This window comes from Cololabis saira, chromosome 11, assembly GCF_033807715.1.
Source record: "Cololabis saira isolate AMF1-May2022 chromosome 11, fColSai1.1, whole genome shotgun sequence".
Taxonomy (NCBI): domain Eukaryota; kingdom Metazoa; phylum Chordata; class Actinopteri; order Beloniformes; family Belonidae; genus Cololabis; species Cololabis saira.
In genome coordinates this window covers 21,350,617-21,366,947 of record NC_084597.1, presented here as the reverse complement: position 1 = coordinate 21,366,947, position 16,331 = coordinate 21,350,617, and the positions used below count along the sequence as shown (strand labels likewise).

The 16,331-nt window shown below is 43.3% G+C and overlaps 1 protein-coding gene across 2 annotated transcripts in view; it reads left to right on the top strand.

The window, feature by feature from the left end:
* The window catches only part of ttc28 (tetratricopeptide repeat domain 28), a 145,375-nt gene that overhangs the window by 113,946 nt on the left and 15,098 nt on the right, over positions 1 to 16,331 (top strand). For both annotated transcript variants that reach the window (XM_061733978.1, XM_061733979.1), the window contains 11 exons: positions 3,431 to 3,919; positions 5,148 to 5,340; positions 5,475 to 5,555; positions 6,296 to 6,548; positions 8,322 to 8,431; positions 9,237 to 9,366; positions 9,453 to 9,680; positions 13,005 to 13,164; positions 15,054 to 15,179; positions 15,846 to 15,987; positions 16,089 to 16,268. In XM_061733978.1, coding sequence (XP_061589962.1) covers positions 3,431 to 3,919; positions 5,148 to 5,340; positions 5,475 to 5,555; positions 6,296 to 6,548; positions 8,322 to 8,431; positions 9,237 to 9,366; positions 9,453 to 9,680; positions 13,005 to 13,164; positions 15,054 to 15,179; positions 15,846 to 15,987; positions 16,089 to 16,268 — 2,092 coding nt within the window. The remainder of the gene's footprint in view (positions 1 to 3,430; positions 3,920 to 5,147; positions 5,341 to 5,474; positions 5,556 to 6,295; positions 6,549 to 8,321; positions 8,432 to 9,236; positions 9,367 to 9,452; positions 9,681 to 13,004; positions 13,165 to 15,053; positions 15,180 to 15,845; positions 15,988 to 16,088; positions 16,269 to 16,331) is intronic.

The following is a 16,331-nucleotide window of genomic DNA, read 5'->3' as shown; positions in this document are numbered from 1 at the left end:
AAGACGTTCTGCACATACAATAACAACAAATCCTGGTTCACTCCGACCCTCAGAAAACTACGCAAAGACAAGGAGGTTGCCTACAGGAGCGGCGACCGAGCCCTGTTCAGGCAGGCCAAAAACACACTGACAAGAGAAATCAGGAAGGCGAAGCGATCCTACGGCGAACGGCTGCAGAATCGCCTCTCTGCCAACCCTGACCCCTCGTCTGTGTGGAGAGGCCTGCAGAACATCACTGGGTTCAAAAGACCAGCTCCACGCCCTGCAGGCAACCACAAACTCGCCAACCAGCTGAACAACTTCTACTGCCGGTTCGACTCATCATCATCACCATCATCATCATCACCATCATCATCACCTTCATCATCTTCATCATCATCATCATCATCACCTTCATCATCATCACCTTCATCATCATCACCTTCATCATCATCACCTTCATCATCACCACCCCCCCCCCCCCTCACCCTCCCCCCCTGCGGCTCCACCATCACCATCCCCCTCCTCCCCCCCTGCGGCTACACCTCCACCATCCCCCCCTTCCCCCCCCACTGCCCACCTTTTCACACCTCACCTCAGCCAACCCCCCCCACCTCTGTCTACCCCCCTCCCCCCACCCAAGACCCTGCCTGCACTCAAGATCTCTGTGGAAGACGTGTGCCGGCTGTTCAAAAGGCAGAAGATCAGGAAGGCTCCTGGCCCGGACGGCGTGTCGCCCTCCTGCCTGAGAGTCTGCGCCGAGCAGCTGGCTCCCACCTTCACACGGATCTTTAACCGGTCCCTGGAGCTGTGTGAGGTGCCCTCATGCTTCAAACGCTCCACCATCATCCCAGTCCCCAAGAAACCCACCATCACTGGTCTAAATGACTACAGACCGGTCGCCCTGACGTCTGTGGTCATGAAGACCTTTGAGCGGCTGGTGTTGAGCCACCTGAAGGACACCACAGGCTCCCTGCTCGACCCCCTGCAGTTTGCCTACCGGGCAAACAGGTCGGTGGATGACGCAGTCAACATAGGACTGCATTACATCCTGCGTCATCTCGACACCTCAGGGACTTATGCGAGGATCCTGTTCGTGGACTTCAGCTCGGCGTTCAACACGATCGCTCCCGCAATCCTCCACCAGAAGCTCACCCAGCTCACCGTGCCTGCCCCCACCTGTCAGTGGATTACCAGCTTCCTGAGTGACAGGAGGCAGCAGGTGAGGCTGGGGAGCATCACATCCAGCACCCGTACCATCAGCACTGGCGCCCCCCAGGGGTGCGTCCTCTCACCACTGCTCTTCTCCCTATACACTAACGACTGCACCTCAGGGGACTCGTCTGTGAAGCTCCTGAAGTACGCGGACGACACCACCGTCATCGGCCTGATCCGGGAAGGTGACGAGTCCGCGTACAGACGGGAGGTGGATCAGCTGGTCCACTGGTGCGGTCGGAACCACCTGGAACTGAACCCGCTCAAGACTGTGGAGTTGACAGTGGACTTCAGGAAAAACCCACTGCCACTCCTCCCCCTCACCATCCTCAACAGCACCGTCTCCACCACAGACTCCTTCAAGTTCCTGGGGTCCACCATCTCCCGGGACCTGAAGTGGTCCACCCACATCAACTCCATCAGGAAGAAGGCGCAGCAGAGGTTGTACTTCCTGCGGCAGCTCAGGAAGTTCAACCTGCCACAGCAGCTGCTGATCACATTTTACACTGCAATAATCCAGTCTGTTCTCTGCTCCTCCATCACTGTCTGGTTTGGATCAGCCACCAAACTGGACAGGCACAGACTGCAACGGACCATCAGGACTGCAGAGAGGATAGTTGGGACTAACCTCCCATCTATCGACGACCTGTACCGGTCCAGGACCAGGAAACGGGCAGGTCGAATCTCTGCAGACCCCTCACACCCGGGACACCGCCTGTTCCAACTCCTCCCCTCTGGACGGCGCTACAGAGCACTGTACGCCAAAACCTCCAGACACAAAGACAGTTTCTTCCCGCAAGCGGTTGCTCTGATGAACTCCCACAAATAATAAGTCTCAGAGTAACCAAACACGTGCAATAAAAATCATCCAGCACCCTCTTTAATAATCATGTCTGCCTCACTCTGCTGCACCTCTCACTTTTGTACTTCCTTTTGTATAATTTTTTGTATTTTCTGTATAATTTGTCTGTTAAAATTGTATATAGGTTATACTTATACTTTATTCTTATACTTATTCTTATTTTTATTCAGAACTATCCTTCTTTTATCACTACCTCAAACTGCTGCACCTTAAAATGTTAAAATGTTTATATGTATATAGTAATACCACATTTGTTTATTGTTTTTTTTTTTTTACTACCAAAGAGCGAAATAACCGAATCAAATTCCTTGTTGGACAATGTTCGAACCTGGCCAATAAAGCTGATTCTGATTCTGATTCTGATTCTGATTCTGATATCCCGATTATGCGATATCCCGATTATTATATTCTACATAGTTCACCGAAAAATTAAAAAATGCATTACACATCTTAAAATCCAAGTTGTATATATGTACATCAGATGATAGTGATGGATCTTAAAATCCGAGTTGCACGTTCATCAGATTATAGTGACAATTCATGGGACAAACTGAGTCAAAACAATGTTTTATTATAACTATACAAGCTAAAGTTACAACATATTTGTATATGTTTTTCATATTATTTACATCATATGAAATTAACATTAAATTTAGTATGAGGTTGCTTTAATTATGTGGCAAATGATAATAAACACAAGAAAGATGGGTACTAAAACCAAGGACAGGCACAGTGATCAGTCAGTGTAGATATAAATCCATAAATAAATAAACCTCTGTCCATTATTTTTCATTTTTTAAGGACAGGCAATTGTGTTATATAAAAAATAAATTATAAAATGAAATAAAACGTGAAATAAAACCTGAGCTCAGTGCAGGGCCCTCCCAGGGTTGGTAGAGAGTGGCAATGCCCAGGACTGTCACTTAGGGAGCACTGGGTGATATAATGGGAAAAAAATCGGGGATAAAAAATATTAAAAAAAAAAAAAAAAAATCGATATTCAAATTTTGAATATCGATATTGAATCAGCTGGAAAAGTATCGCGATATATTGCCATATCGATATTTTTGTCCACCCCTAGTAGCGGAGACACTGCGGCTGAAAGGGTTAAGGAAGAGGATTATCCTGTTACACTTCCACCTTCCTTGATTTTACCTTGGACCCCTTCAGGAAGTTTGCCTCATTTTATTTTTTCATGGTCAGATGTACAGTAATTATTTCTGGTCTATCAGGACTTCAGCTCTCTGTTTTGCTTCTCCTCGTGTGCCACATGTCTTGCAATGACATTAACAATCTTTTATCCATAACATGGACAGCTTCTCTTGTATGAACTGCTGCTTGAGTTCACTCTCCGTCCCCTCTCCTCCTACTCAGGCTGCTTCGACAGATGGACCCAGCCTTATCCTTCCACAGCCAGGAGCTGACCATCCGCAAGGATCTGGGTGATCAGCAGGGTGAGTGCTGGGCCCTGGGCCACCTGGCAGCGGTCCACATGGCCCTGGGGGACTACGCCACAGCCTTCCAGTGCTACGAGACCCAGCTCGGCTTGGCACTGGAGCTCAGGGACGCCTCTCTCGAGGCCCAGGTCCACGGCAACATGGGCATCACCAAGATGAACATGGGGGTATTTGAGGAAGCGATAGGGTATTTTGAGCAGCAGCTGGCCATGCTGCAGCAGCTGAGTGGAGCCGAGGCCATGCTGGACAGAGGCAGGGCCTTTGGGAACCTCGCAGACTGCTACGACTCGCTGGGAGACTACGAAGAGGCCGTCAAGTACTACGAGAAGTACCTGACGGTGGCTCAGAGCCTCAACCACGTCCAGGACCAGGAGAAAGCCTACCGAGGGCTCGGCAATGCTCACAGGTTGGTGAAGAAAACGTGCTTCGTTGTTGTTATTGTTATGAATCTTTATTTCGGCTTGTACAGAACAAGATGAAAAGGAAGAAAAAAAAAACAAATTTCTTTTGCCGAAAAGGTGTAGGTTGAAGCCGTAGCTTATAGTGCCTACCCTTTTTTCTTTTGATCAGAAAAAATATGAGACATTAACTTTTACTCAGTGGAAACAAACAATACATTAAGAAGAAAAAAATAAGTAAGACAAAATATAAAATTGACATTCCACATCCTAGAATGTTTTTGATAGTATACTTTATAATTATAGTGTTTTATATTTAGTTACAATATTTTCTTTAAACAATTTCTTAAACTTGACGATAGAGCGACACATTTTTAGGTTGTTATTACAACTATTCCAAATTTCTCTTGCCTTAACTGATGAACATCTCTTTTTAATATTAGTTCTTGCTGTCGTCATCTCAAACATGAGTTTCCCCCTCAGGTCATAGCGGGTTTCTTTTATCTGGAACAGATCCTGAATGCAGTTTGGAAGCAGTTTCTGCTGGGCTTTAAAGGCAAATAAAACAGTTTTCTGCTCTACTATATCATGGAATTTTAAGATATTATATTTAATAAAAAGATTATTTGTTGGTTCATAATAGTCGGTTTTATTAATTACCCACACATGCTTCGTTGTTGTGAGTCAAACAAACAAAACGTAGACAATTCAGTGTTTTACACAGTCAAAAGACACAGTCTAAAAACATTTAGATAAAAAACATCAGAAAACATGGAAAGAAAAAAAAAATCCAAAACAGATGTTCAGATGTTGCTCCACCGTGAACTTGGTCAGACATTGGACTTGTCTTTAGCAACCCCCCCGTAACTGTGAACAGGAAGAAGCAGGTATAAATCATAGATGGATGAATGAAAGTTGGAATAATGAAGCTGCTTCACAGACAACAAATCATCTCTGCATGTGTTTCAATATAAGACTATATATATTCAACGCTCTCTGACTGAAAGCTTAATGTTGGGTTTTGTTTATCCACCTGCTGTTTCTGTCCTCTGGAGCGTGAACGAGATGTTAATTACGGGGAAAAGAGTCCCTGCATATATTTCAGCAAATCCGGATTTTCCTGGGCTCCGTCACCGAGAGGATGAAGGACCCGGAAGGTCTTGCTGATGTGAACTTGTGTCGCTGACGCGTAAATACCAAGAAATATTCCTCTTACTTTTCCCCATCTGTTTGCAGGTGCATGGGCAATCTCCAGCAAGCACTGGTGTGCTTTGAGAAGCGCTTGGTGGTGGCTCACGAACTGGGAGGGGAAGGAGGGGGGAAGGCTCAGGCTTACGGCGAGCTGGGTACCTTACACAGTCAGCTAGGCAACTACGAGCAGGCCCTGTCCTGCCTGGAGCACCAGCTGAACATCGCTCACTCAGCCGGGGTACAGCGCTACCCCCAGACGGTTGCCGGCTCTGCATCTTGACTGGGGGGAAAAAAAACAGAGAAATATTTTGTATTATTTATTAAAAGTACATTATGCATGAGGAATGTAATAAATCCTGCTTTAACTGACAGGATAAATCTTTGGAGGCAGAGGCAAGCGGCGCGCTCGGAGGCGTTTATCAGCTCATGGCAGACAACGAGACGGCTCTGCAGGTTTGTGCACATTTATGACACAACAAGATTGATTTAAAGGCGTAGTCTAGGGCTGGGCGATATGGACCAAAAGTCATATCTCAATATTTCCTAGCTGAATGGCGATACTCGATATATATCTCGATATTTTTTCTGTGCCATAATTGGGGTTTCCCCCAAAGCATTATAGCATAGCATCTCTGTTAGCTTCATTTTTTTCTGAGGCAAACCCTTAAAAAAAACAGTCAGTTTTAATACAATGCCTCGTGCCAAATGTCACACAGGTACCTTTATTAACAGAGGTCTGCACAATATCAAAATGTATAAAACAAATGAAATAAAAATAAACTGCCTGCATATATAGAATAAAAATGCTTCTTGAATAAAATAAAACAAATATCCCTTTCCTGCATAACAATTAAATTAAAATACACTGTACAATTAATACAGTGTAGACAGTAACAGGCAGACTTTTCCACTGAGGTTGACAGTTGTGCAAATAACAAAACATTTGTGCAAATCTCAAATAAAACATTCAAGTCAATTTGTCACAAAATAAGCTATATCAAAATATATATATATTTTTTATTTGTTTTTTAAATCGATATAAAAGATATTGTCTCGTACCATATCGCGTTTTGAAAATATATCGATATATATTAAAATCTCGATATATCGCCCAGCCCTACCGTAGTCTGATATTTTTATGAATACTCTCAGTCAGAATTGTGGTACGTAGTAAACGGGTTCTTCTGCTGCAGTGGCACCAGAGAGCCTTGGACATAGCGGAACAGACGGGCTGCGTGAGGAGCCAGGGCCGTGCCTACGGTAACCTCGGAATGACCTACGAAGCTCTGGGAAACTACGAGCGAGCCGTTGTCTTCCAGGAGCAGCATCTCAGCGTGGCTGCGCAGACCAACGACCTGCTGGCTAAAACCCTGGCCTATGGGAGCCTGGGGAGGACACACCACGCTCTGCAGAACTACGCTCAGGCCGTCATGTACCTGCAGGAGGGTAAGGCCCCTCCCACTGAGCTCTCAGGGAACAGGACGGGTGCAGTGGTCCGCCAGGACTAAACCCTCCTAGTGTCTAAAAGAAACAATATTTATTAAGTTCTCGTATTACATAACAAATGAATTTACATGTTGAGTGTCCAAAAGGCAAGTGCTGTTTGACAACTTTCTTGGGAACCCTTTTGTGATTTTGCCGCTTAAACAATGTTTGGATCCCTCTAGAAGAGGGGGAGGAGGAGGAGGAGGAGGAGAAGGAAGAGGAAGTACCGTATTTTCTGGATTATAAGCCGCACCTGCATATAAGCCGCATTCGCTCTATTTTTAAAAAAATAATTAAAAAAAGATATACAAGCCGCATCCGCTCTATTTAAAAAAAAAAAAAGATATGCAAGCTGCAGATATTTATGTGTTAGATTAGATATTTACTACATGTACAGAAGGATTTTGAACTGTAAATGATGTACATGTTTGTACCTAAATAGATCCTTTCCTAACAGTGTCTTTTAACACGGCAGCAACTTTGCTGATTAAAACGAGACAGAACCAAGAGAAAATAACCTGTATTTATTTATCTGTTTATCTGTTTGAAATCTGCTTCTACCTACTTCTATCTGCTAAAGAAGAAGTAGCGTATTCTTCTTTGCATTTATTTTGTCTTAGTTTTGATTCTAATTCCGGTTAGAGCGCCCTGAGCGGTGGAAGAAAAATCCACAGAATAGCTGCACCTTTGTATAAGCTGCATGGTTGAAAACCTATGAAAAAAGTAGCGGCTTATAGTCCAGAAAATACGGTATGTCTTTTCCGCAGTAACTTGTTCTCTAAACCAGACAACATCTCTGGTCTCACCGCCGTCTGGTAGACCTTTCCTTTTATTCTTGCTGGTACTCTTCTGTTACACGTCACTCCTGACCTCCCCACTCCTGTCCATCACCACACCAAACAACAAGGGGCCTAGACCAGATCCCTGGTACAGTCCCACCTCCACCTTGAACTCCACCACTGTCTTGCAGCTCCAGATATCCTTATACAGTACCACAGGTCCTCCGTCGGCACCCCGTCGTAAGCCTTTTCAAGTCTACAATGCAGCCCCTTCTGACCTTCTGTGGACGTCTACATCAACATCCTGAAACCAAATACTGCATTTGTAGTGTTCACAGTCTCTAACTAGGCTGCTCTTTAAAAGCATGAAAAAATAATCTACTTTCAATTACTTTCCGAGGGACTTATAAACGCTCACATACCAAAGCTGAGACCACATGAAATAAAACCACGTTTTTAGCGAGTAGGTTGGATACATCCTTGCATCCTGTAAAACACATTTACAGCCTGTGATTTAACGCTCAGGCCTCTAATTGATCATTAACTCAACAATTCAGCAAAAAGTTGTCACCGAGTTGAGGTGAAGAAACATGCAGAGGTCTCCAATTAACCTCGTCGGCCGATACGCAGAGGCAGGGAGGCGTGTGTGCAAACCTGATGTTTGATGAAATCCAGCTCAGTCTGGAAGCACAATGAGCGCTAAATACAGCCCGCTCCGACCGCCTGCGCCTACGTGGAGGAGCTGATGAAACATATCGGAGACGGTCTAAGGAGAAGAGAGAAAACATGAGCTCTGAATCTGAATCAGGTGATTAAAAATAGAAAACGAACAGCGGGAGAAAACGAACGGCGAGCGCAGAGGGCCCAATCAGCCGAGTTTGCCGCAACAGTTGTCAGAATCGTCAAAAGTCTTTCATGAACAGGCGCCTGATTTCCTCTGTGTTCTCCCTCTCAGGTCTGCGTCTCGCTGAGCAGTTAGCTCGCAAAGAAGATGAAGCGAAGATCCGCCATCGCCTTGGTCTGTCTCTGTGGGCCAGCGGGAACCTGGAGGAGGCCCAACACCAGGTTAATGTGGTTCTTAAAACTGAAAGTTGTGTTGCACCTAATGTAACTGGTATCTTTGATTATAGTATTTGTCGGTACCTTTTTGTCGGTACTCTTTTCATGATCTAACAGTGTCTATCAAAATGTTTATTTACAAAAATGTATAAAATCAGCCTGGACGTTATGACATCACCATGAAAAGCATCCACACAATTGCAGCCTAGAATTAAGATCCTACTTAAATCTGGTATTATTAACATCTGTCCTGGGTGACCCATTCACAGATGGAGACTTTAAAGTGGGGGCTTCCCATAAATTGTATAAGAAAAACTGGACAAACTCCCTGTGATGTCACTCAGGTTTTCTGATGAGTGCTTTAGTGAAATACCAACACATCAAAACGCATTATCTTTACAATATAAATGATTATTGTCATGTATGTCCCAAATGTTCAGTAGAGGAACTGCAACTACAACCAATAATGGAAATCCAACTTAAGTTTGAGCAGTTAGTTGACCAGCAAGAGTCAACTGGGACTTTCCCAAAGGGTTTCTTAAAGGGACAGGAGCTAAAATGGGCCTTTTAACACCCAGATTGACTGAATGTTCTGACTGCAACAGTATGTTGTGGAATCAGATGATTCTGGGTCAAAGTTATGTTTTAAAAATACATAAATGTAGCAAAATAAAGGAGGAAATGTGACGTAACACAGCGGTAAACAAAACTGAGACCTGAGTTTAAAAATAAGTCAGTTGCAACTCCGAGTTGGAGCACCTATAGAAGTGGGCCTGCGTAGAATGTGAGCGTTGTGTTGATTGTGTTACAGTTGTACAGAGCGTCTGCGCTGTTTGAGACGTTTCGCCACGAGACGCAGCACAGCCTGGATTACAAGCTATCCCTCTTTGATCTGCAAACCAGCTCATACCAGGCTCTCCAGAGAGTCCTTGTCAGCCTTGGTGAGTTAACACTCCTCATCATCCATTGCTATTTTGGTTGCTTTTGTGTACTGTGGCCCGATTCCTTTTTCTTGTTTAAATCTCAGGCCGGCACGATGAGGCGCTGGCCATAGCCGAGCGAGGGCGAACCCGAGCATTTGCCGACCTCCTGGTTGAACGCCAGAAAGGAAGTCAGCAAGCGCCGGGTGCCGACCCTTACATCCCGGTCACCGTGGAGCAGATCTTGGAGACGGTCAACGGTCAGAGGGCCGTGGTCCTCTACTATTCTCTGGCGGGGGGGTTTCTGTACAGCTGGCTGTTATCTCCAGGCTCAGGTACACGACTGTTTGTTGTTTAGGCCTTTAATGAACATGAGTGTTCTTAGCTTTAATTTTATGTTACTGACCCTTTAAATGAAGGAGAACTCTTTAAAGACCCCAAGATCTGAGGGAGGATGACATAGATACCATCAAAGTAGCTCACCTTTAACCGCCTGAAGACAATTTCCACTAGATTATCACTTTGAAACAAAAACTCCTCAGATTGAAGCAGCGTATGGGTGGCCGCTCTGCAGCAAAGTCCACAAGCGCTTCAACCAACAAGCCGCCCCTTAAAACTGCCCCCAAACCCCCAATGATGAAAACCCGCCTCATGTTAGTTGACCAGTAAGAGTCGAAGGGGACTTTCCCAAAGGGCCTCTTAAAGAGACAGGAGTGTAGCACCCTATAATGTAATAATTTCCTGAAAATGTAATAAAATTTGCACTCAACTCAAACAAAAATGTAATAAAACCCAATAATGTAATAACTTCACCAATAATGTAATAAAATATCCTGACAGATATTGTAATAACATTTTTACTGATAATGTAATACCTTATTACATTATTGGGAATTTATTACATTTTCAGGTAGGTCTTTTTTTTTTTCTCCAAAAACTGATAATGTAATACTAATACAAATAATGTAATATATATGTTCATTTTCAGTCCAGAGTTCTACTTTTTGTGTTTTAAGAATCTAAGAATGTTATATACGCTGGATTTGAAACACCAGAATGACTATTGGGTTAAATTGCAGACTTTGAGTACCATGTAATAAATTCCCAATAATGTAATAAGGTATTACATTATTGGTAAAAATGTTATTACAATATCCGTCAGGATATTTTATTACATTATTGGTGAAGTTATTACATTATTGGGTTTTATTACATTTTCGATTGAGTTAAGTGGAAATTTTATTACATTTTCAGGCGTTATTACCTTTTCAGGACATTATTACATTATAGGGTGCTACAAGGAGCTAAACTGGCCCATTTAACATTCAAGATGACTGAATATTCTGACTGTAGCAGGACACTCCAGGAAGAGTGATATAGAAAAATGAAATGATTCTAGTTTTGAAAATAAAGAAACGTAAAGGAGGAAGCGGGAAAAAAAACGCTCCAGTAAACCGAAGTGTTGTCAGTCGAGGGACCGCAGCTTTTCTTTGGTGTGAAAAACATAAAAATGAAACTCCAAAGATCTGCATGTGCTTCAGGTGTTATTTACAAGTCATTAAGTCATAAACAGGTTTGTGAAGTGGACCTAATGACTCCAAAAAACTGTTGCAGAAAGACATTCGCTTGAATCAAAACCCAAACAGAGAGACGCTTTAAACAGATTTACAACAAAAGAAAAGTCAGACACTAAAAGATATGTGCGGGTGATCAAGCAGGAAAAGAAAAAACAGCTGTGGAAAGGTCAAGTTTATACAAACTTGGAATGAGAATCAGGATATGAAGGGCAAAGGTGTAGGAAGCAGACCAGGAATCTGGGAGATGAGCAGAAACACTGGGGATTTAAATGGAAAACAACCTCTGGTGGTTGGGAAGAGAGTCCAGAAAGGACTCACCTGGTCCTCTGCATGCCGGGGTGATGTCCACCATACACGTTCATCCTCCTCTGAGGTTGAACCCTTTCATGTCTATGGAGCTAGAAGTCTCATAATTCACAAATGCACACGCCGATCCACAAATGCACAGGACAAAATTCACAAATGCACAGACTGATTCACAAATGCACACGCCTGTCCGTAAATGCACAGGACAAGATGCACAAATGCACAGAACAATTCACACGTGCATAGGACAAGATACACAAATGTATTTTTGATGCACACACAAATACAACCTGAGTTATAAATGTTTTTTTTGTCTGTGAGCTGTGCTGGATTTGCATGTGACTTTTGAGACTCCCCTGACGTGACTCGATCCACAAATACGTTTTTTTTAACACGAAAGGATCTGCAACCGATCAGATGTCTTCCTTTGTTTCAGCCAATCATAAGAGCGCACCCCACGTGGGGGACGATTTACTCGTAAACCAATCAGATTAAAGGGGCGGAGGACTAAGAGCTCTCCAGTCTCCCGACGGCTCTGGTTGAACGGCCCGACAAACCATCTCCGATCGCGCTGTTTTCTTTACCGAGATCACAAGAAAAGCAGAGCAGTGATCTCCTCTCCCTCCCGTGTTGCTGGCTTGTCTATTTATCTTTACTCCACCAACTCGAAATATTGAATCACTTTTCTAAGCGAACGACGCGAACGCAGTTCAAACAGCAGGTGTATCCGCCCCTATAATCTGATTGGTTTACAAGTAAATCATCCCCCACGTGGGGTCCGCTCTTATCAGAATCAGAATCAGAATCAGCTTTATTGGCCAGGTTCGAACATTGTCCAACAAGGAATTTGACTCCGGTTATTTTGCTCTTTGGTAGTAAAAATAAACAATAAACAAATAAACAATAAACAAATGTGGTATTTCTATGTGGTATTTCTATCTACAGTATAAACATTTTAAGGTGCAGCAGTTTGAGGTAGTGAGAAGGACAGTACTGAATAAAAATAAGAATAAGTATAAGTATACCCTATATACAATTTTAACAGACAAATTATACAAAAAATACAAAAAATTATACAAAGGAAATACAAAAGTGAGAGGTGCAGCAGAGTGAGGCAGACATGATTATTAAAGAGGGTGCTGGATGATTTTTATTGCACGTGTTTGGTTACTCTGAGACTTATTATCTTATGATTGGCTGAGACAAAGGAAGACATCTGATTGGTTGCAGATCCTTCCGTGTAAAAAAAAACCCCATTTGTGGATTGAGTCACGTCAGGGGAGTCTCAAAAGTCACATGCAAATCCAGCGCAGCTCACAGACAAAAACACGTTTGTAAATCAGGTTATATTTGTGTGTGCATCAAAAATACATTTGTGTATCTTGTCCTACGCACGTGTGAATTGTTCTGTGCATTTGTGAATCGGTCTGTGCATTTGTGAATCTTGTCCTGTGCATTTGTGAATTAAGAGACTGCTCTAGCTCCATACATGTCTGACTCATCACGATCTCTCCTTGTGTGCCACTTTTGGGTGAAATGTCAACTAAACCCACAATGATGACATTTGGAAGGTAATTTCTCTCCAAAGAAAATAAATCTTTGGAATCTAATCACTCTGTGGCAGAATAACCTTTCCTCAAAGGCCACCCTTGGAGGAAAAAAAAAAATCTCCCGTAACGGTTTGTTACCCAGGTTTACCTTTGGAGGATTTGCTTCCAGTATTTATAAACGCTGCACAAATGTTGCTTTGCCCCGCTGTGCTTGGTGCCGACACAGGTATCGTGAAGTTTCACGAGACGTATCTGGGAGAGGCGGGAGCGGAGACGCCCGAGTTTCAGGACGGAGGAGGAACCCCGCAGGGTGCAGGCCCGTTGTCCCTGGAGCAGTACATCACCAATGCCAGGGAGGCTCTGGGTGTGGACATCCATCAGAGCAGGTAGGGACGCTTCCTCAGTGATGCACTTGGAGTTGGGTCAAACTCAAACCCATGGGCCAAATCAGAAATATAAGACCTTTGAGCTCATTCTGTGTTGAGGGTCTGGACTTTTAAACACGGTAGATGGTTACTTCTTCAACATCCGATGACGAAGAACCGGCGACCTGTCCGTTCCCATCACCACTGGTGCTTTAACGATACCGCCATAACAACGTCAGGGGTTTTTACAGATGCAGAACGATGGCGAGGCCCCGAACAAAGAGGCTCAAAAGTAGACAAATAAGTAGGAAAAAAAAGAGAGGAAACCTTGATGCCAAGTTCAAGATGATGGTGATAAACGCTGCAGTGTCAACTGCCAAGCAGCAAGGAAACATGGTGTAACGCCAGATGATGGTGAGCCCAAAAAGACCTCCTTTCATGCTCGACATAGATGACTCCTTCTGCTGCTCTCTACGCTGCTCTCTTCTCTGTCCAGCTGGATTTGTGCCTTCAGTGACATTTTTCTCAGCTCGGCTGTCCTTTAATACGTTTGATAGATAGAAAGATTTGAATTTTAGGTTGCTGGGAAATGGCCTATGTTGTCTGCATCTGAGATTGAGGTGGAGTCTGGCGCTGCTCAGATGGACAGAGAAGGCTGAAGGATCAGTTGGAGATGGCTCAGTGATACACAGGCGAGAATCTTTTATATTGGAGTACTTAACACATAATGACTGAATGCTGACGGACAACTTCTCACCAGTCAGCCACCTGGGAGCTTTGTGACTGGCAATTCAGGATTAAAATGGTGTAATTCAATTCAATTCAATTCAGTTTATTTGGGAACGGACAGTGTACATTCATATACATTTAGAATTAAAAATGCAAATGCACCCAATTTTAGCTACAGAGCTAGTTTCCATTGGCAGTCCCCCGGCTAAAAATATAAAAGAAAGACAAATTAAACAACAAGTTAGAACAAATACAAATATAGCGTGCAAAAAGTTTCTGTTCTTGTTATTTTGCTTCTATTTAAGATAGAAGGAACAGGAGAACAACCTGACACATCAATCTTACTAACACGATCTTAGACATTTACATATACTGCAATAGTGAATACATTACACACATTTCACATTTAGCAGTTAAAAGTTTAGGCGGTAAAGTGCCAGAGCAAATTAAAGTGCTGGTTACGATTAAAGTGCTGAGGGTTTAAAGTGCTATAATGGGGGAAAGACAAGGAGGATGGAAGGGGAGGGGAGAGTGAAGATGGAATGGGCTGCAGCAATGCAAAACCAGATCACATGTATTGTTCGGTTGTGGAATTTAAGGTTCTATGCCAGTTGTAGAGTAAACAGATTGTGGAGATGGGGCCGGAGGGAGAAGAGAAAGGAATAAAAAAAAGGGACATGAAGTACAACATAACTGGGGAGGGGTGAGAGGGTAAAAAAAAAAAAAAAAAGGGAAAAAGTAAGAAGAGGTAGATAATTACTAGTCAGCTGAGTAATCATTTACATAAAAAAAATAGCAAACCAATTGAACTAAATATTGCATCTGGAGCGGCGTAACTTGAATTGAAAAAACTGCCAGATGTCACAAAAACCTTTTTACACTTTAACAAGGTGGTTTTTCTGATGTGTCAATAATCCAGTTAATCACAAAAGTGTCATGGAAATGTCCCATGTCTGCGGCATCACTGGATGTGGCGTAGTCAGACGGTCTGAGGTCATTGAAATCTAGTATCCAGCTGTTTCTTCATTAATACGATATAGTTGTTATAACACTACTTAATCATTAATACTGCATCACATGAGGGATTTACTGCTGAATGATCATCCGCTGCCTTTAAATGTGGTCTGGGAGACTCATGGCTTAAAAGTTCCTGAATGTGCTCCTGTTCTCCGTCTCGCCAGAGCCTGCTCCAGCAGCGAAACGGAGAGTGAAGCTGGAGATCTGCTGGAGCAGCAGTTCGAGGACCTGAACAACACCGACCCGTCAGGCTATCTCCGGATGGTGTCCAGAAATAATCTCTTTAACAGGTTTGATTTGTTTAGAGACACTAATTAATGCTCTGCTGCAGCTGTGTTAAATGAATTTTTCTCAGCATTTCTTAAATCACAGACTTTGCCATCTTATGGCATATGTGCTTACATTTTATACTGTAATTTTTCTTATTTAAAATTCTTTTATTTCTTTTAATATTTTATTGGTTCCATTTTAAGTGTTTTTAAAAAAAATTTTAAGACTTTTAAAATCTGCCTGTGAAACATCTCATATTGTTCTGTTTGATCAATATTCTTATTAATCGACAACCGCAAAAGAGCGCTTCATCGGTTCTGCAGCTCTTGAAATGACGGCTACGCGTCCTGACAACTGGGTTTATGACGAATCTGAAGCTTTGAAAGTCAGCAAGTACATTTAAATGGTGGAAGCAACATTAAAAAAAAAATGCCACATTCATTTTATTTATAATATAATCCAACCTTTGTTTGTTTGTGGAGCTTGTATTTTTAAAACAAACAAAGGCAGACCTGCATTCTGCTGCATCCTGGTCCTCACAGATCTGTCAGTGTGAATGAAGACTCACTGGCTGGTTGTGTAATGCATGTCATCCCTGTGTGTGTGTGTGTGTGTGTGTGTGTGTGTGTGTGTGTGTGTGTGTGTGTGTGTGTGTGTGTGTGTGTGTGTGTTTTCACCTCTAACAGAAGCTGTCAGAGCATGACGAGTCTGTACAGCACCACAGCATCTTCTATGAAGGACGGCTTATCTCCTCTTTGTCGACCAAGTAGCATTGGCAAACCTCCTCTGCGAGCCCTTTATGATCTACTCATCGCGCCCATGGAAGTGGTACGCGTGCATTTCTGGCACAGGTCCCTGGTTCAAACAGCTCTGTGTGGTTTGTTTTTAGGCCATCTCTGTGTCATTGTTTACCTCGTGAATTTGTGCAGGGCCTGATGCACAGCAGCGGACCAGTTGGCAGGAACAGGCAGCTCTTGTTAGTTCTGGAGGGGGAATTGTACCTGATCCCGTTCGCCTTGCTCAAAGGCAGCTCCTCCAACGAATACCTGTATGAAAGGTTCAGTCTCATCTCTGTGCCTTCTTTAGCCAGCCTGGGAGCCACAGCCAAGGTGATGGAGGTTTCTTTAGTTGCGTTCGGGGATGTTTTCAACTACCGTATTTTCTGGACTATA